Raw genomic sequence first — 19,912 nt, 5'->3', positions numbered from 1 at the left:
AAAAAAACAAACAATCCAATTAAAAAATGGGCCGGGGCTTCCCTGGTGGCGCAGTGGTTGAAAGTCCGCCTGCCGATGCAGGGGACACGGGTTCGTGCCCCGGTCCGGGAAGATCCCACATGCTGCGGAGCAGCTGGGCCCACGAGCCATGGCCGCTGAGCCTGCGCGTCAGGAGCCTGTGCTCCGCAACGGGAGAGGCCACAACAGTGAGAGGCCCACGTACCGAAAAAAAAAAAAAAAAAAAAAAAAAAAAATGAGCCGAAGACCTAAATAGACATTCCACCAAGGAAGACATACAGATGGCCGAGAGGCACATGAAAGATGCTCAACATCACTAATTATTAGAGAAATGCAAATCAAAACTACAATGAGGTATCACCTCAAGCCAGTCATGATGGCTATTATCAAAAAATCTAGAAACAGTAAATGCTGGAAAGGGTGTGGAGAAAAGGGAACTCTCCTGCACTGTTGGTGGGAATGTAAATTGATATAACCACTATGGAAAACAGTATGGAGGTTCCTTAAAACACTAAAAATAGAACTACCATATGACCCAGCAATCCCACTACTGGGCATATACCCTGAGAAAACCATAATTCAGAAAGAGACATGTGAGCTTCTCTGATGGCGCAGTGGTTAAGAATCCGCCTGCCAATGCAGGGGACACGGGTTCGAGCCCTGGTCCAGGAAGATCCCACATGTCGTGGAGCAACTAAATCAGTGTGCCACAACTACTGAGCCTGTGCTCTAGAGCCCGTGAGCCACAACTACTGAGCCCACATGCCACAGCTACTGAAGCCTGCATGCCTAAAGCTTGTGCTCCACAACAAAGAGAAGCCACCGCAATGAGAAGCCCACACATCACAATAAAGAGTAGCCCCCGCTCACTGCAACTAGAGAAAGCTCACACGCAGCAACAAAGACCCAATGCAGCCAAAAATAAATTTTAAAAAGAGAGACATGTACCACAATGTTCACTGCAGCACTACTTACAACAGCCAGGACATGGCACCAACCTAAGTGTCTATTGACAGATGAATGGATAAAGAAGATGTGGCACATATATATAATGAAATATTACTCAGCCATAAAAAGAAACGAAATTGAGTTAATTTGTAGTGAGGTGGATGGACCTAGAGTCTGTCATACAGAGTGAAGTAAGTCAGAAAGAGAAAAACAAATACCGTATTCTTACACATATATATGGAATCTTAAAAAAAAAAGAAAAAAATGGTACTGATGAACCTAATTGCAGGGCAGGAATAAAGATGTAGACATAGAAAATGGACCTGAGGACATGGGGTGGGAGGGGGAAGTTGGGGCATAGTGAGAGTAGCATCGACATACTGAATGTAAAACAGTTAGCTAATGGGAAGCAGCTGCATAGCACAGGGAGATCAGCTCCGTGCTTTGCGATGACCTGGAGGGGTGGGGTAGGGAGGGTGGAAGGGAGGCTCAAGAGGGAGGAGATATGGGGATATATGTATGCATATGGCTGATTCACTTTGGTGTACAACAAAAACTAACACAGTACTGTGAAGCAATTATACTCCAATAAAGACCTATTAAAAAATAAATAAAATAAAATAAGCTACAAGGATATACTGTACAACAAAGGGAACACAGCCAGTATTTTATAACTATAAATGAAGTATAACCTTTAAAAACTGTGAATCACTATATTGTACACCTTTAACTTATATAATATTGTACAGCAACTATACTTCAATTTTTTTTAGTTTAATATAAGTAAGTAAGTAAATAAATAAATAAATAAATCCCACTGTGTGCTGCCTGGAGAGGCTGGGAATTTTCAAAAACCAGCTAGGTTATGCTTCTTTTTAACAGACGTTCCTCCAGCTTCTCTCTCTCTAGCTTTCTGCTATAACCAGCCAAAAAAAAAACCCAGCTAGCACCTTTAACACTCTGCCTGGAAATCTCCTTAGCTACATGATCCAGTTCATTAGGTACATTTTCTACCTTCCACTTTACTATAGCCAACAGTGTTGCTAAACTTTGTCAACATGTAACCAGTTTCCAAGATTTTTCTCACTTTCCTTTAAACCCTCACCCACAGCCTCCTCAAAGGTCATCAGACTTAGAAACAGTTCCTTAAAAGCTCTTCAAGCTTTCACTAGCATTCCCTTCAAAGTCCTTCCAGCTGCCACCCACTGCTCCATGTCATTTGCATTTCTGAAAGCCAAGCCCACCAGATAGATTCACTCATTCACTCATTTGCTCATTCAATAAATATTTACTGAGTACCTATTACATGCCAGAAAGTTTCTGAAGGACTGCCTAATGGAACTTTCATTCTAGTAGGGGAAGAAAGACAATAAATGAAAAAGTAAATATGCAGCATATAATACGTCTGATGGTTAAAAGTGCTATGGAGAAAAACAAAGCAAGATTAAGGTAGTTAGAAGTATGGGGAGTAGAGGATAAGGGAAAGGATGGTTAAGAAAAAACTCAGTTAAGTTGACGTTTGAACAAATGAAGGAGCAGAGCAATGTGGCTCTCTAATCCATGTGCACTTCTGCCACAAGTATATAAAAGTCCCAAGCACACATGTACTTGCCTTGAAAGACAGTAAGAAGGCCAGTATGGTTGGAGCAGAGGCAGAGCGAAGAGTAGATGAGGTCTAAAAGGTATAAGAGGGCACAAAAAACCAGATGGTGTCTTATGGGCATTAAAAAGATTTTGGTTTTTACTAGAAGGTAAGAAACCACTAGATGGTTTTAAACTTAACAATGAGCAAAGGGTCACTCTGGCTCAGGTGGCAGCAGTAGAAACAGTAGGAAAGGATGACATTCTAAATACATTTCAAGGCACAGTCCATAGCATTTGCTGATGGACTGAAAGTTAATAAAGTTGCAGAATGTCAGAGTGGCATTCAGTGTTCCTCCAAGGCTGGTGGACAAACCACTGATGACTCGGCCAAGATTTCTGATATCTTTGCATTTCTGTCTCCCTCTTAGTTATGTCCACTTCTCCTTCTCTGCTACATATCTCAAGGGTAGGGAACTAAACTGCATCATAGATGAAGAAGAAACAGAAATTATTTTCTAAGTTATAATGACATTTTAAATATAGTACACTTAAGAGACAGCAAATATACAAATCAAATGTTAAATCTTTTTACCTCTTTAATGTACAGGAAAACCTTTGTTAAAAAATTTTCTCCAATATTTTAATGTAGAGGCAACAAAGTTAAAACACCACATTTGAAAATCATGTAAATTAAAATGGTCTTTCTTTTTAAAATATTTATCTATTTGGCTGCACTGAGTCTTACTTGCAGCACGCGGGATCTTCGTTGTGGCATGCAGGATCTTTAGTTGTGGCATGCGGGATCTTTTTTTTTTTTTAGTTGCAGCATGTGGGATCTTTAGTTGCGGCCTGTGAACTCTTAGTTGCGGCACATGGGATCTAGTTCTTTGACCAGGGATTGAACCCAGGCCCTCTGCATTGGGAGCACTGAGCCTTAGCCACTGGACCACCAGGGACGTCCCAAAATGGTCTTTTTAAAAACCCATACTAGGGCTTCCCTGGTGGCGCAGTGGTTGAGAGTCCGCCTGCCGATGCAGGGGACGCGGGTTTGTGCCCCGGTCCGGGAAGATCCCACATGCCGCAGAGCGGCTGGGCCCGTGAGCCATGGCCGCTGAGCCTGCGCATCCGGAGCCTGTGCTGCACAACGGGAGAGGCCACAACAGTGAGAGGCCCGCGTACCGCAAAAAAAAAAAAAAAAAAAAAAAAAACCCATACTAAAACCCGTATGTCTCACATGGAAAGTGCTCCATCATATATTTAGTGAAAGGTGAGTAGCAGAACAAACTGTCTGATACAATCTCACTTGTGGGGGAAATACATCCATATATTTATTTATCTATCTATCTATTACCTGTGATTCTGACCAATTGGCTATAGATTAGGGGTTCCAACAACCCCTTTCTACTCAGGATGCCAATCCCAAGTCCAGCTTATTAACTATACTTCTGAGCAGCTGGTTATAGATCAGAGGTCCCCACAACCCCCTCCTTGGGTTCAACTGCTACAGTGGCTCACAGAATCCACAGAAACATTTAACTTGCTAGATCACCAGTTTATTATGAAAGGATATAACTCAGGAACAGCCAGACAGAAGAGACGCATAGGGCAAGGTATGTGGGAAGGGGTACGGAGCTTCCATGCCCTCTCCAGGCGCGCCACTCTCCCTGCACATGTTCACCAACCAGGAAACTCTCTGAACCCTGTCCATTTGGGTTTTTAATGGAAGCTTTATTACACAGACATGATTGATTTAAGCAATGGCCATTGGCAACTGAATTCAATCTCCAGCCCTTCTCTCCTTAGAGGTAGGGGAATGGAGGGAGTGAAAGTTCCAACCCTCTAACCACATGGATGGCTTTCCTGGCAACCAGTCCATCCTTAGGTTACCTAAGGGCTTTCCAAAAGTCACCTCATTAAATATAAGACACCATTATCACTCATGACACAGGAAATTCCAAGGGTTTTAGGAGCTGTGAGCCAAGAACCAAAGACAAAGACCAAAATATATGTGAGAAATATAAAACAGAGATAATGACAGTACCTACCTACTTCATTGAATTCTGAGTACCTGCCACTGATAAGGCATGTAACGTCCCGGCAAAGTGACTGACACATAGAAAGTAATGAATAAATTACATATTGCTATTATCTGTACATCTTTTCTTCCCCACATGACTGTAAGCAACTTAAGAGCAAGAGCTCTACCGTTACTGTCTGCTTTGAGCCTGTTTTTCATGTGTAAAATGGGTATCACTGTTTTTCTACTACATAGAATTGCACCAAATAAGATAACTCAACAAATTCTCAGCACAGTGTCCAGCTTAAAATGCTCAATAAACATTAACTATTATTATCCCATACTTTTCTTTGTAATGACTAACAGAGAATCTTGCATATGTGCCAAACCTGGGTGGGCTTTCCAATTCTCCTAGTTGGGTGAACCCGGGTTCATTACCTCACCTCAGTTTCCTCATTTCCATAAGGGTGATGACACATATAACACATATTAAATACTTAATACAGTATGTGGCACCCAGCGGATGCTTAATAAATATTAGGCCAGCTCCCCTCCCCGTCTCTTCTACTTTTTCCCCTAAAGTTACATGTTCTGGGCAGGTAGATGGCCGGCAACCTGACAAGTAGGGAAGAAACGGACCTCGGGGCGAGAACTTCCGAAGTTTGCATATGCACCCATCCCTCCGTATTTCAGCCTCTGCTACCGTCTTGAAGGGACTCCGAGTTAAGGGGTCTGCTGCATTACGCTCCTCGGAGCAAATTTTCTCTCCACCCTCTTCCCTCACCTCGAAACCTCGCTGCCCGAGTCTCTCCACACACACCTCACCCCACACCCCCGCCAGCCTGCCTGCCTTCCGCCCCCATTTTCTCTCCACCCTTCCCAAACCCCGTTTTTCAACCTTCTTCAGACTCCAGCCCCTCTCTCCCCTGAACCGCCAAAGCTATTGGTTCTCGGTCCCCGACTCTATCCCCACATCACATTCAAGTCCTCCCAAACTCCTCCCTTCTCACGCCACCGGGCCTCTAACCCCTCCCCCAACACCCTCTCTCGCCTCAACGCCCTACCTGCGCTTTCCGCCTCTTCAGCGCCGCCGCGTCCAGCCACACGCCGCAGGCCTCCTCCTCCTCCGGTCCTCTGCGCCTCATGGCCGCTGCGGAGACTAACACAACGGGATAACGGAGTGCCGGTCTGGCAGCCTCAGGGAGCTGCCGTAACTGTCTCCGCCGACGTTCGAATCTCGCGCCAACGCTGGGAGCGGAGCTACGCCGCGGCCGCCCCAGCTCAGGCACCGCCCCCAGCGTCAGCTCCGCCCCGGCCCAAGCCCCGCCCCTTCCGTAAACCCTGCCAGCCTGACCCCTTAATGTTTCCAAGGTCACGTTCTTGTTGGTTTTCTCATTCAAAAGTTGTATTCCAGAACTGTACTGTGTGAACGCATTCGCCACATTGCACAAGGAATGCACATTTTCTTTTTGCTGAGTTAGTTGCACTTTCTTACTGATAACTATCAGGGCTCAGGGTTTTCCTTGTCTTATTGCTGAATCCTCATGAACATCTCAAAAGGAAGAGGAGAGGAGGCTCTGGTCTGCCAACTGCAAAGCTGGGGTCCTCAACGCTACCTTAAATGGATTACTTTTGTAATTCAAAACAAGAAACAAAAAGCTAAGTATAACTATGAAACCTCATGGGAGAGGATTTAGAAAACGTTAAGTAGAATGAAAACTAAAAATTTGCAGTCATGAATTAGCTTTCAGTATTGCTTTTCTCGCTTACTGTGTGGCCTTGGATTTTAAAGAGGATCAAATAAGGTTTATGAAAGTACTTTGTAAATTCTGAGAGCCCCTCAGAGATGCAAAAATGCTGGCAACCATAACCACAATCTCCATAAATGTACTATATGTATAACAAGATATTTTAGCGGTGGAGTGATATTTCTTATTCATTCAGGGTTTTTTTGCTTTTCTTACCTGTACTTCCTAATTTTCCTTCACTGTACATATATTACCATACATTGTTTATGTACTGTGGAAAAGGCAATACTGTAAACATTAACATATAACAATATCGTAAAAGATAACATATAAGATCCTCCTTGATTGAAAAATCAAAAAGTGAAATCTTTGTCAAATTATATATTTTTAAACACATTCTTTTAACTTCTAAAACTTATTTAGTAATAAAACTGGCACACCTTTCCTACCAAAAAAAAAAGTTCACATATATAGTGAATAAGACCCCAACCCCACCCACCCCCAGGCAAAGATAAGACAGGATCTGTCCCCTCCTCCCTATGTCCACTCCCAGCCTCCCCCTGAAAACCTCCTTCAACACAGTGAGCAGGTTCAAGGGGCACCAGGGCTCCCTCTCTAGGATAGGAGACAAAAAGCAAAGAGGCAGCTCTTATCACAGTCACTTTATTGCATCCAGGACATCAGAGTCCAGACCACTCCTAACTCCAGCCGCAGTGAACTCCTTCTTCCATACCTCTTGGCCTTTGGACAGGTTTTCCCCTCTACCTGGAATGACCTTCCTCTTCTCCATCTGTAAACTCCTATTCACCCTTCCCAACCCAAGACCCTGAGGGTCCCAGGCAACACTAATTATCCCCTCCTCAGTGCTTCCCCTGACAGTTCATTCCGTTATTAAAGCCTTTACCATCCTGCATTGATCCACGGAGCCCAGTCAGTGGTCTGCCTTTGAGCCGATGCCCAAGAAACACTGAATGGATAAACACTGAATCATGAACAAGGGAACCAGGAAAGTCACTGGGAACAGGATGTGTGGGACATAGAAGCCAGAACTAGGAAGGTCAGGGCTCACTGTCTGGGATAGTGACTGAAGAGGTATGGGGCACTGGATGGGATCCATTTCTACCTGGCACAATCTTCTATCTTTGGGGGCTCTCTGCAGCACCAAAATTTCAGGCTGGGGTTCAAGAATGGTAAGATTCTGCACACATTTGGGGCCTCTCCTTTCCCTATCTACCAGTGAAATCTGGGTAGATGGCAGTTGCTGATGCTTCCCCTGTCTCTCAGCTCAGATCTGACTCTGACCTAAATCTCAACTTCACCCACTCCCAGATAATCTGGAAGGCCCAGGCCAGGGTCTTGGCCCCAGCTGATCCTCCATCCTCACCCCTAAGTGAGAGGCAATGGGGGTAGGCAAACCAGGGTGGCCCACATCTTTCTCTTTCCCTCTCCCAGGGCAGGGAGCTGGGGCAGGCCCTGAAGTGGACCCCAGCAGCTCCAGCCAATCCTCAAATCCAAGGACTGGCCAGTGGCCCCCTTGGCAGCTGAGGCGTGCACAGAGAAGTCACCGCGGGCCAGACACAATTAATTTTACCAGGCTTTGTTCCCATCTGGAGCCAAGCCCGGACCCTTGGGCCCCCACTATACCTCCCTCCCTAAAAGCTGCCACCCCCCTTCACTGGGTCTTCCGATCGAGATTGAGTTTGCGCCGTACCAGCTGGCTCAGAAGGAATGCAGTGAGGATGCTGCTGCCTACAGTAAGCAAGAAGAGGCCGGAGAAGTTGTGGGGCCAGCAGGTGTGCAGAGGTTCATAGATGGGCCGCCGGGCCTTGTAGTCCAGCGCCACGGCCTCCAGCTGAGCCAGCGTGCACAGCACCAAGAAGACATGGAAGAGCTGGTGGCCCTGCCCAAAGACGTGGCAGCTGCCAGGGAACCAGCGCTCAGGAGTGAAGGCAGAGAAGAAAGTGGCAGCCAGCAGAAAGAAGACCACCTGGCATTTGTGGTAGAGAAGAGCCGGGTCATCCATGGCAGGGTTGGGGGACACGAGGATGCGGTGCACCACGGGGCTGATGTCCAGTGCGTAGGCCAGCGCCGAGGGCACCTCCTGGCAAGTGCGGCCCAGCAGGCCGGGCTTCTGGATGTACTTGTTGTAGCAGGAGCCAGCGCAGGAAAGCCAGGCGAGAAAGGCAGCCATGGGCAGGTAAAAGGTCTGCACCTGGGCATGCCAGGCGGGCTCAATGGCGTAGTAGAAGTGTGCCAGGGCACTGCCAAACTGGTACACAGCCACACCCACGTAGTCCAGGAAGAAGAAGCTGTAATGCCAGAACTCGGACTTGGCCTGTAGGAGGTGAGCCAAGGCACTGAGGGAGAGGTAGGTGAAGGAGGCGAGGACAATGATGAAGAGGGGCAGGGCATGCAGGTCTCCCCGGAAGTCCACGGTCCCCACAAAGATGGCCAGCCGCAGCAGCAGCACCAGGGCCGCCAGCAGATGGGTCCAGACGTTCACCGCCTCGTTGTGCTGCTGGAACAGTGTGCGGAAGTAGAAGCGCCAGGTCCGATGCAGCGGCCGGTAGCCCACGTAGATGTATGGCTTCCAGAAGAGGGGTGGCACCTCGGCTCGGTCCACCATGAACACAGGCTCTGGCTGCACAGACGGCTGAGGCATCTGGTGGACCTGCCGCAAACTGGGCAGGAGGTGGCTGAGCTTCTGGGCCACCATGGTGGCCATGGCTGTGGGCGGGGCGAGGAGCTGAGAGAGAGGCCCAAGCAAGGTCAGGGGGCTGCTGTCCTCACCCTCCTGCCCCATGAGCAGCAGATGGGGGGCTGTGCTCTTCCCCACCCCCTTATCCCTACACTGAGTTTAAGAGGAGGGGAGTTGTCCTAAGGGAGAGCTCAGCTCTGACTCATGATTGTTCTTCTCCCTGATGTATCCCAAGTGCCTAGAACAGTGCCTGGCACATAGTAGGTGTTCAGTAAATGTTTGAGGCATGTGTTAAAGAGGCTCACTATGTCATCCCACTTCTTTCCAGTCCAGGCTCCATACAGCAACCCTCACTGTTTTCTCCTGTGTTCATGCTGCCATCAGTGTTTACCTGACAATGACCTTGCTAACAGACCTGCTGTCTCTACCTTTAACTCCTTCAGAGTGGCCAGCGTCTGCCATTGACCCTCCATCACCCTACATGATCTGGTCCCTACTACCTTTCCTAGCCTTATTACTCAACCATGATGTACTTCACATCCAGCCACAGCCTCATCAAAACCGTGGGCCTGCTGTTTCACATGTCTATAGCTCTGCACAAGCTGTTCCCTCCATCTGAGCCATTTACCTCATCTTGCCCATCTGGCAAACTCCTCTTCATCCCTCAAAACCCATTTCTGCGCTTCCCTGGTGGCGCAGTGGTTGAGAATCTGCCTGCCGATGCCCACATACCGCAGAGCAGCTGGGCCCGTGAGCCATGGCCGCTGAGCCTGTGCGTCCGGAGCCTGTGCTCCGCAACGGGAGAGGTCACAACAGTAAGAGGCCCGCGTACAGCAAAAAAAAAAAAAAAAAAAAAAAAAAACCATTTCTTCTGTGACACGTCTTATTATTTTGTGAACCCCTGGTGCTTAGCAGGTAGCTGGTGCTCAATGTTTGTTGAATGAAAAAACAACATTAATAGCATCCTGATAATATTTCATAGCCTTCAAGGCCCAACTCGAAAAGCCACTTTTTTCCCAAAAGACCCTAGTAACAACTGATCCAATAAAAACAGCCCTTTCCCTCAGCCACACCCTCACTCACCCCCATCCAGCCCTTCCACCATTGCTAACTGCAAATAAATCCAATCTAACCCCTCACCTGGCATTCAAGATCCCATGACCTGCTCCCACCTAACCTAAATGTCAGACCCTGTGCCAATTTCCTTTCCCTCTACTGAAATCCTTTAAAACCAGTACAAGCTGCCACCTCCAGGGGACTTCCTTAATGCCCCCTCACTTCTCCCTGTGGGAGATCTATAATGGGTTATACAATTTAGCATTTAAAACACATTCATTGGGCTTCCCTGGTGGCGCAGTGGTTGAGAGTCTGCCTGCCAATGCAGGGGACACGGGTTCGAGCCCTGGTCTGGGAAGATCCCACATGCTGCGGAGCAGCTGGGCCCATGAGCCACAATTACTGAGGCTGCGCATCTGGAGCCTGTGCTCTGCAACAAGAGAGGCCGCGATAGTAAGAGGCCCGTGCACCGCGATGAAGAGTGGCCCCCGCTTGCCACAACTAGAGAAAGCCCTTGCACAGAAATGAAGACCCAACACAGTCAAAAATAAATAAACAAATGTGGGGTTTAAAAAAAATCGTTAAAACACATTCATTCATTTAGCAAACACTTACTGAGCCCCTTCTCTGCCTCATGTCCTGTGCCGGGTCCCAAAGGTGGGGGTGGGCAGGAGAGTGGAAAAGAATTTGATCCCTGCCTTCAGGAACTTCATGATATGATAGAGGTTATAGAGAGGAAAACAAAGCATAGCAAATGCTTACACAGCATGTGCTATGTGTCAGTGTCTTAAGCACTTTATGCATATTTGACTCATTTAAGCATCATAGCACCCTATCAGATAGGTATTATCATTATGCCCATTTTTCAGATAAGGAAACTGAGTCACAGAGAAGTTAAGTACCCTGCCTAGGAAGTGGCAGAGGCATGATATAAACTCAGTTTGCAATCTTAACCACTTCCTTAAACTGCCCTTTGCAAAACAAGGTGGCAAGTACTATTAATCATTTCATAATTATATATTACTTTTGCCTGGTACCAATTGCTTAATTCAGGCTTATCATTATTCACTGTTTCATTCATTAAATCAAATATCTGTTGAAAAACTAGCCAGACAACTAGCTAGACAGACAGACAATTCCCCTCCCTCAGATTCTCCCCCAAGAAGCTTATTGGACTCAGCAGCCAGATGTACTCTGTCCATCATTCATCAGATATTTATTGCAACTTCCTTTGCACTAGTCATTCTAAGAGGCAAGAAGATCTGCACTCAAGTTCCCCGCCACCAGCAGCACCGTGATCACCCCGAAGCCACCCAATAATTTGCACATGGTCCAAGTAAATGCAATGTGCTTGCTATGCAAAGGCGACATCAAGACAAGCCCCCAGCCCACACTCCTCCACACCCCAGAGACTGATTTGCATCCCTGAGCTCCTCCTGCATTACATTCTGGAGTCAGCTCTGGTCTCCGGCCTTTCCTCGTCTGGTAGGGAGGAAAGAATTAAATGTCATTACACCACTACTTTCTATTCCCAGACAGCCTGGCAGGTTTAGGAAGCAGACCTTGCTGATGAACAAATTAGTGGGGCCACTTCTGTCCAGAGCATAAGAACTCCCCTGGCCCACTTGCTGGTTGAGGAGCCAGCACTGGATTTCTTCTCCTCCCCAAGAGACAGGGCTTTAGCCTCAACAGTCTGGCCTCTACCCTTGTCTACAACTTTGTCTTCCCAACTCAGAACCTCAGGGGACCAGAAAAGGCCTCTGAAAGCATCTCGCAGCTCTTTTGTTTTACATTGAGAAAACAAGAGCCCAGAGACAGCAAGGCCTTCCCCAGAGTTGCCCAATCCAGCCACGTTTCCATTCCACTGTGAGGGCAAAGATCAGGGAATGATGACATTCGATGGTGCCTTAGTTCCTGTGATCTGTTAAGTCCAGTCCGATGCTCCACATCCCACTCTTAGAACTTCCCAAGTCATAACAGCATATTAAAGGCTCGGAGAAGGTCTGCACCAAAGAAGTCTGCTTCACTTTGTTGAACCTACATTTGCCAAGCTTACATGACCAAGGATTCCTTTCCCAGTAATGATTATATTATAAAGCTAGCTGAAATGTAGTAAGTGTTTACTATATGCTCACTCTTCATAGCCTTGTTGCAATTAATTCTCATAACTAGCCTGTGAGGTAGGTATTACTATCCCCATTTTGTTGTTGAGTGAAATTCAGAGAGGTTGGGAGCTCCTTAGCCAAGGCCATACACAGAGAGAGGGAGAGAGAGGGAGAGAGAGAGAGAGAGGGAGAGAGAGATGGAGCCAGGATCCGGACCCAGCTCCCCAACTGCAGAGCACAGATACTCTCAGCCACTCCTGCTGCCCCGCTTCTTGTCACACCTAACTGCATCCCAAAGAACTACTTTGGAAAACACTGGTCTAAAGCAGGCAACCAGGTCCTTTCCCATAAATTATTTCCTTAGGCTTCTAGCAACTGACTTGCATCTAGGGACCTCAGACTCACCCAGTTACCAGCTACCCACTCTCTCTGCACCAATGAAGCCCCAGCTCACAGCTACCTCCTCAGGTGGGTGATAGCTCACTCGCAGCCCTTCCCCTCCCCCAGACACAGTGGGCCCTAAGCACAGAACCCAGAGGCTGCATACTGGGATGACAGAGGTCAAGTTGCCCTATTTCCTTTAGACCTTTTAGACCAGTGGCCCCATTCCATTTGAATAGCTCTATTTTCAGAGTTAGTTCCCATCTCCTGACTCCACGGAAAAGGGCCCTGGATGCAGGGGAAAGAAGCAGGGGCAAGAGTCTAGCAAGAGCCAGAAGGATGAGGGTGAGTATTCAGAGGGCACCCTCAGGGCATCCTTTGAGTAGTCTGCCCACCAGGCTGCCAGAACCTGGCTATTCCAGGCATCTCACCCCAATCCAGTACACCTCCATGGCCCCCCTCCAAGTCTCCCTAATTGCACTAGTTACCTAAGGATTTCTCTTGAACCCAGGGGCTGATGACTTCTGCTGTGGAACAGGGCAAATTCGCCAGATGCCAAGCACTGGGTGGCACTTCCACAGGTGAGGGTCACTAGGGGTGGGGCTTCCAGGGACTGTAGGGGTCTTGTGTGATGTCACCAGGGGGTGTGATGTCACCAGAGGGTGGGGCTAAAGACAACCTCCACCCTCTCCCCTCTCCCAATCACCACTCCCACATTGGTCAAATCCAGGCTAAACTCTGCATCCCTAGCCAGGCCTCACTGCAGAAGGAAGCTTGTGGTTAACCTTGGCATGAAACATTTGGGGAAACCGAGGGCTAGCTGAAATGTTGTGACTTACCCAAGATCACACAGCAAGGCGGGCAAAGCTGGGCTGAGACCAGGTGTCCAGGGCCTGGTTCACGGATGTGAGACAAACTTGACTGGCTTCTGTCCTCTACTCAGTGGGAATCACAATGAAAGGAAGGTAGGAACCAAGGAGAAAAGAGACACTATAAAGGCTTGTGAGGGAGATGGACTTCAGATTTGGACAAAACAGGTTTGACTCCTGATTCCATAACATACTAGCTGTGTGACCTAAGACAAGTGACCCACCTTCTCTGATCCTCAGCTCCCACATAAGAATTATATTATCTACCTCATAGATTGCTACAAAGGTTAAATTTATGAGAACTGTTTTAGCACTGTTTAGGAATTCAATAAATGATTATTAGTAATATTAATTACTAATAGTAGTAGTAATTATTATTATTAAGAATAGTAGTATTTGAAATATCCCCAGCCTGAGTATTAGTATGTAAAATATTCCCAGCTTGAAAAATTTGCTTGGGGTTCTCTAAAAAACTCAGTCCTCTTTTAGCACTTGATAGCTGGTTCCACTGGGTTTGGAGGACTTAGAAAGTTATCTGTCTCTTTAAATCTTTACGTTTCTCTAAGAATGCATTCAGGGACCAGGGGAATTTGGTTGGAGTTTAATAATTAAAGTGTTCTCAGCAAAGACCATTCAGAGTAACCACTCTGGATTCACAGGGCTCTGAAGATTTGCACTTGCCCACTGACCCAAGAGAAGTGGCTGGGAAGTGAAATCCCCAGAGAAAAGGGCCTCAAGCTCAGCAGCCCCAGGAGCCCCATCCCGGAGCAGGACGGTAGAGTGGGTAGACTGTGCTAGCAGGTAATGCAAAAGGCCTGTGGCCTGGTTGGGGCATGTCTTGCAGGTTTGGGAGGCTCCTGGGTTGGCTGAACTTCAGAGCTGGGATCTCCAGGGCCCAGGTAGGAATTCTTCTGTCAATCTGAGCAGCACCTTCCTCTTCTCCTCTCCTACCTCCCCAGCCCTCCCAATTCACATTCCCCTTTTCTAAACTCAAGGTCAACCTCCTCACCTCCTTCCTCAACCAAGGCTTGCCACCCCTAGTTCCTCCTGGTCTCCCCCTGATACCTCTGGGGGCAAAACAGCAGACCAAGTTGTGGGGATGGAGTGGTGAATAGGCTTTGGAGTGGGAGAGCCCTGGGTTATACCCATCCCACAGATTTTACTCAGTGCTTACTATATGCCAGGCACAAGGCTGCAAGGCTGGGGCACATGGTGAACGAGGCAGACAGTCTCCCTGTCCTGACAGGGCTCACCCACACAAATGAAATGCCCTTGGGCCCAGGAAAATCCAGCCCAGAGAGAAGCCACCCAGGTGGTAACCATGGAGAACTGGAGAGAGCTGCTCCCCCCAGGGAGGGCATCTACCACCCACCTCGGGCAGATATTTCAAGAGAACCCAGGTCCCCATTTTTATGTGAGGATGGGATTTCAGGTCTGGAACTTACCAGCTGTGTGACTTTGCTAAAGTCCCTTTACCTCTCTGGGCCTGTTTCTTCATTTGAAATCAGAGGATAATAAAAGCTACCTCAAGCAAAACAAAGTCACAGATGCTAGCTAGGTGTTGGCTCTGGCACAGCACGGGCTCCACTATCTTTGTTGGATTCTAGTCCTGACTCAGCCACTCAATCCCAGTGTGACCCTGAACAAGTCCCTTCCGCTCTTGGCCCTGTTTCTCCAAATGTCAAAGGACAGAGTAAAGTCACCAATGACTTCAAAGGGCCCTTCAGTCCCTGAGACATTCCAGCAATATTTGTTTTAGGCTTACTGTGTGTCAAGAGCTGAAGCTTCCACAGTGAAGAAAGCAGTTAAAACACTGTCCTCATAGAACTAATAGTCCAGCTAATTAACAGCTAAGGGTAACCCCTAAGGGTATTAATACCCTGCCCATTTGGAGCTTAATAGCCTAACTAAATAGCATCTAACTCTTTTAAGTATCATTTGATTATAATTCTACTTCCTCTTTTGCCTCCTTCCTGGCATGCAAAATATTCATCATTGCTTCTCTGGGCCCTGATGTTTCAGCAACTCCCTTAAAGACAACTTTATCTTGCCATGAAAGGCAAAGTTTAACCTCATTAGATAAAAATAACAAAAAAGCCAGACCAGTGTTAACAATGGGGCTGTCAGAGGTAAACCCTCCTGAGGGGTCCTGACAAGGAGGACACAATATGGCAGAGCCTGAAATATTATTAATAAGACTAGGCACTAACATTAGTAATTTTCAGTGGCTTGCTCTTTACAAAGAACTTTTACACACATTTCACCTCTCCCTCTCAGCAACTCTGAACCTGTGGCTAAGCTGTTTTCACAGCCCCAGAGTGAGGCAGGATGGCAGAGCACATCTTACTCCAAAACCAGTGCTCTTGCCCTTCATCTGCTGTGGTCAGCTCCCAGGCACCCAGTGGGTGGCCACAGATTGTACAAGCAAAGTTTTCATCCCTGGCTGGCTTCTTGATATCTCAGCAACTGGGTCACCTCCCTCAATGCAAACCAATTCCCCAGTTCTGCCCAACGTGTTTAAAGAAAAAGTTCCTCCATGTCTTCCAAAACCAAACAGAAAACGCTTTTGTTTTTGTAACTGCACTTTGGGCTTCCATTTGTACTGAAAAGTGTGATCAGCATGAAATAAATCACTCTTAAAGGAATTCCTTGGATCTCAGACTCAGAGAACTGTTCTGAGGAAAAGGAAGCACCTGGTGGAGGAAAGCAGGCCCAGAGAGGTTGGGTGAGCTAGCTACAGTTTCCAGCCCAGGGGGACAGAAAAGGGACCTGAGTTTTACCACTGACCTCTTGGCAGGGAAACTGAGGCTGGGGAAAAGCAGCCTCTCACTAAGGGGCTCAGCAGTGGCACAAGCCACATGATGGGAGGCTGGGTCCCTCTCTAATGGGACATCCACCTAGGAGCAGCCAACCAGGCCCTGAGAATACATCTAACTCTTAAACTCCCCAGCCTTGGCCTGACCTGACCTCTCACTCCCGCCAGGCTTGGGGCGGAGTGGAGTGGGGGGCCGGTGGCATGCCCCAGGGAAACCTCTAGAGGTCCTCAAAGCCTATAGTCTTGAGGCAAGTGCTTACCTCACTGAGTGGGAGGAAACCTCATGCTCTCCCGACACCAAAAGAGGCTTCTCCCTCCCACGGGACCTAAGCTGCTTTGGAGCAAGAGCCCCTCTGAGCCCCAGCAGCGCTCTTACCACTGTTTCCGGTTTCCCAACTGGGAGCCCCTCACATCACCCAGTTCCAGGGACTCACGCCCCTTTTCGCCCCCAGAATCTCACTAGATTCCTCCTTCAGCGGAAGGAGCGTGCTCCGTGCCTATTCTCTTCCAAGCCACCACGGCCCTCCCAGGCCAGCTCGCCCCTCTGCTCACTCCCTCACAGATGCGCTTCCCTCCGCCTCTGATGGCCCCTCTCCTCCAGTCTCCTCCCACTCCTCCCTGAGACTCTCCCCCTCCAGCTCCGCTCCTCCTTCCTGCTCCAGTCCCTCCTCAGTGGCGCCCCACTCCAGCTGATCCCCGCTGTCAGCCTCCCACTCCCTCCCCACGTGCCCCCAACTCACCTAGCCCCGAGTTTCGGCTGCACACAGCTCCCCGCGCTCCGCCCCGCGGGGGGCGTCCCCTCTGCCCGCCGCCCGCCCCTCCCACTTTTCCCCCAGCCCGGTACTTGCGACCGAACCGAGTTGCAAAAGGAGGCCCGACAGCGACCCGGCGGCCCTCTGCATCTCGGCTGCAAGAGGGCAGATAAAGGGGCGGCCAGGCGGAGACTCTGCCCCGAGCCGGGGGAGGGCGGGGCGGCGGCGGGCGGCAGCGAACCTTCGCTCGAGGCTCCGGGCCCAGGAGTAGGCTGCCGCCCGCCCACCGCGCCCGCCTGGCCGGGCGCCAGCAGCCTCTACCCAATGGCGTCCACGTGTTGCACGCGGAGGCGAAAGTGGTCACCCACACCGGTGACGACAGTCTTGGGAGTTCCTGTGGTTTTCGTGCTGATGGGAACTCGGAGGCCCAGAGAGCAGAAGTCGTTGCTCAGCAGGCGCTCCAGCTGAGCGGTTTCCACTTCCGGCCGCCTTCAGCCACAAGCTTCGGAGTCTGGAACTGGCTGACCTGAGGGGGAGGGGGCAAGCTGTAGCAGGAGCACCCGAGTTTCCCAGCGAGAGCGTGCGGCCCAACCCTGAAGCCACTTAAACCCACACAGCCCACCTCTCTAGGATGCTTCTGGTCGGGACACACATGACCTTCCCCATCTTCATCTCTCTGCCTGGGGAGCTCCACCCCACCTCTGTTCCCCTAACTTAAGTTCCTACAGAAATCCCTTTCTTTGGGCAGCTTCGCCTGATATGCCCAGCCCAAGGCACATAGTTAGGATTTCTACTGAAACACCTTTCTACTCCTAGTGTAACATCTCCCCGCAGGAGTGGGAGCACCTGAAGGGTGAGGAATCCCTGCACATAGTAGGCCCTCAATAAATATTGGACCAACAATGGCAGGGCTTGTCAGCTCCTCAGGTGTGCAAAGACCTGGACTAGACAGATGGGGAGACACCCCAACCCTTCTTGGAAGCATCAGCCTGATGGATGGACTGCTGAGAGAAGACAGTCTAGGAGGGACACCCCTTTGCCCTCAGGGAGCTCTGAGCCCATTCAGAGACAGCTGTGGGGCACAGGCCTGATGACAGGATCCAAGTCCTGGTGGTGTTACCCCAACTCACCATGTGACTTTGGGCAAGGCTCCTCCTTGTTCTCTCTGGGCCTCAGTTTTGGGGTTTTTTTCCTTTTTATTTTTTATTTTTTTGCGGTACGCAGGCCTCTCACCGCTGTGGCCTCTCCCATTGCGGAGCACAGGCTCCGGACGCACAGGCTCAGTGGCCATGACTCACGGGCCCAGCCGCTCCATGGCACGTGGGATCCTCCCGGACCGGGGCTCGAACCCGCGTCCCCCGCGTCGGCAGGCGGACTCGCAACCACGGCGCCACCGGGGAAGCCCTATTTTTTATTTTTCAATTTAATTTTATTTACTTTTTTATACAACAGGTTCTTATTAGCTATCTATTTTATACATATTAGTGTATATATGTCAATCCCAATCTCCCAGTTCATCACACCACCCCCCCGCCACTTTCCCCCCTTGGTGTCCATACATTTGTTCTCTACATCTGTGTCTCTATTTCTGCCCTGCAAACCGGTTCATCTGTACCATTTTTCTAGGTTCCACATATATGCGTTAATATACGATATTTTTCTCTTTCTGACTTACTTCCCTCTGTATGACAGTCTCTAGATCCATCCATGTCTCTACAAATGACCCAATTTCATTCCTTTTTATGGCTGAGTAATATTCCATTGTATATATGTACCACATCTTCTGTATCCATTCATCTGTCGATGGGCATTTAGGTTGCTTCCATGACCTGGATATTGTAAATAGTGCTGCAATGAACACTGGGGTGCATGTGTCTTTTTGAATTATGGTTTTCTCTGGGTATATGCCCAGCAGTGGGATTGCTGGGTCATATGGTAATTCTATCTTTAGTTTTTTAAGGAACCTCCATACTGTTCTCCATAGTGGCTGTATCAATTTACATTCCCACCAACAGTGCAAGAGGGTTCCCTTTTCTCCACACCCTCTCCAGCATTTGTTGTTTGTAGATTTTCTTATGATGCCCATTCTAACTGGTGTGAGGTGATACCTCATTGTAGTTTTGACTTGCATTTCTCTAATAATTAGTGATGTTGAGCAGCTTTTCATGTGCTTCTTGGCTATCTGTAAATCTTCTTTGGAGAAATGTCTATTTAGGTCTTCTGCCCATTTTTGGATTGGATTGTTTGTTTTTCTAATATTGAGCTGCATGAGCTGTTTATATATTTTGGAGATTAATCCTTTGTCTGTTGACTCGTTTGCAAATATTTTCTCCCATTCTGAGGGTTGTCTTTTCGTCTTGTTTGTAGTTTCCTTTGCTTTGCAAAAGCTTTTAAGTTTCATTAGGTCCCATTTGTTTATTTTTGTTTTTATTTCCATTACTCTAGGTGGTGGATCAAAACAGATCTTGCTGTGATTTATGTCAAAGAGTGTTCTTCCTATGTTTTCCTCTAAGAGTTTTATAGTGTCCAGTCTTACATTTAGGTCTCTAATCCACTTTGAGTTTATTTTTGTGTATGGTGTTAGGGAGTGTTCTTTTACATATAGCTATCCAGTTTTCCCAGCACCACTTATTGAAGAGACTCTCTTTTCTCCATTGTAGATCCTTGCCTCCTTTGTCATAGATTAGTTGACCATAGGTGTATGGGTTTATCTCTGGGCTTTCTATCCTGTTCCATTGATCTATATTTCTGTTTTGTGCCAGTACCATATTGTCTTGATTACTGTAGCTTTGTAGTATAGTCTGAAGTCAGGGAGTCTGATTCTTCCAGGTCCATTTTTTTCCCTCAAGACTGCTTTGGCTATTTGGGGTCTTTTGTGTCTCCATATAAATTTTAAGATTTTTTTGTTCTAGTTCTGTAAA

The 19,912-nt window shown here is 48.2% G+C and overlaps 2 protein-coding genes across 3 annotated transcripts in view; both read right to left on the bottom strand.

The window, feature by feature from the left end:
* AUNIP (aurora kinase A and ninein interacting protein) overlaps nt 1-13,476 on the bottom strand; it is a 40,045-nt gene extending 26,569 nt beyond the window's left edge. Inside the window, exons 1-2 of the mRNA XM_067014534.1 lie at nt 13,395-13,476; nt 5,632-5,726 (exon numbers count right to left, since the gene is read on the bottom strand). Of these exons, the coding sequence (XP_066870635.1) occupies nt 5,632-5,712 (81 nt within the window). The 5' untranslated portion in view covers nt 5,713-5,726; nt 13,395-13,476. The remainder of the gene's footprint in view (nt 1-5,631; nt 5,727-13,394) is intronic.
* PAQR7 (progestin and adipoQ receptor family member 7) lies at nt 6,963-17,434 on the bottom strand. 2 transcript variants are annotated; one of them, XM_059082723.2, is made up of 3 exons: nt 16,980-17,434; nt 13,395-13,490; nt 6,963-9,061 (listed from the first exon to the last, which is right to left on the bottom strand). In XM_059082723.2, the coding sequence occupies exon 3, from the start codon at nt 9,038-9,040 to the stop codon at nt 7,988-7,990; it is 1,053 nt and encodes a 350-aa protein (XP_058938706.1). In that variant the 5' UTR covers nt 9,041-9,061; nt 13,395-13,490; nt 16,980-17,434; the 3' UTR covers nt 6,963-7,987. The 2 variants fall into 2 exon arrangements, with proteins under 2 accessions (XP_058938706.1, XP_066870625.1); XM_067014524.1 differs by lacking the exon at nt 13,395-13,490 and having other exon boundaries at nt 16,980-17,023.
* Nucleotides 17,435-19,912: the final 2,478 nt, after the last annotated feature.

The sequence above is a fragment of the Kogia breviceps genome, chromosome 1 (assembly GCF_026419965.1).
Source record: "Kogia breviceps isolate mKogBre1 chromosome 1, mKogBre1 haplotype 1, whole genome shotgun sequence".
In the NCBI taxonomy this organism is placed as follows: Eukaryota; Metazoa; Chordata; class Mammalia; order Artiodactyla; family Physeteridae; genus Kogia; species Kogia breviceps.
Note: the sequence above shows the minus strand (reverse complement) of the source record. Positions and strands in the feature narration are given on the sequence as shown.

Bases quoted from the DNA above. Each gene is read 5' to 3' on its own strand.
- PAQR7 (XM_059082723.2), bottom strand. From the start codon at position 9,040: ATGGCCACCATGGTGGCCCAGAAGCTCAGCCACCTCCTGCCCAGTTTG.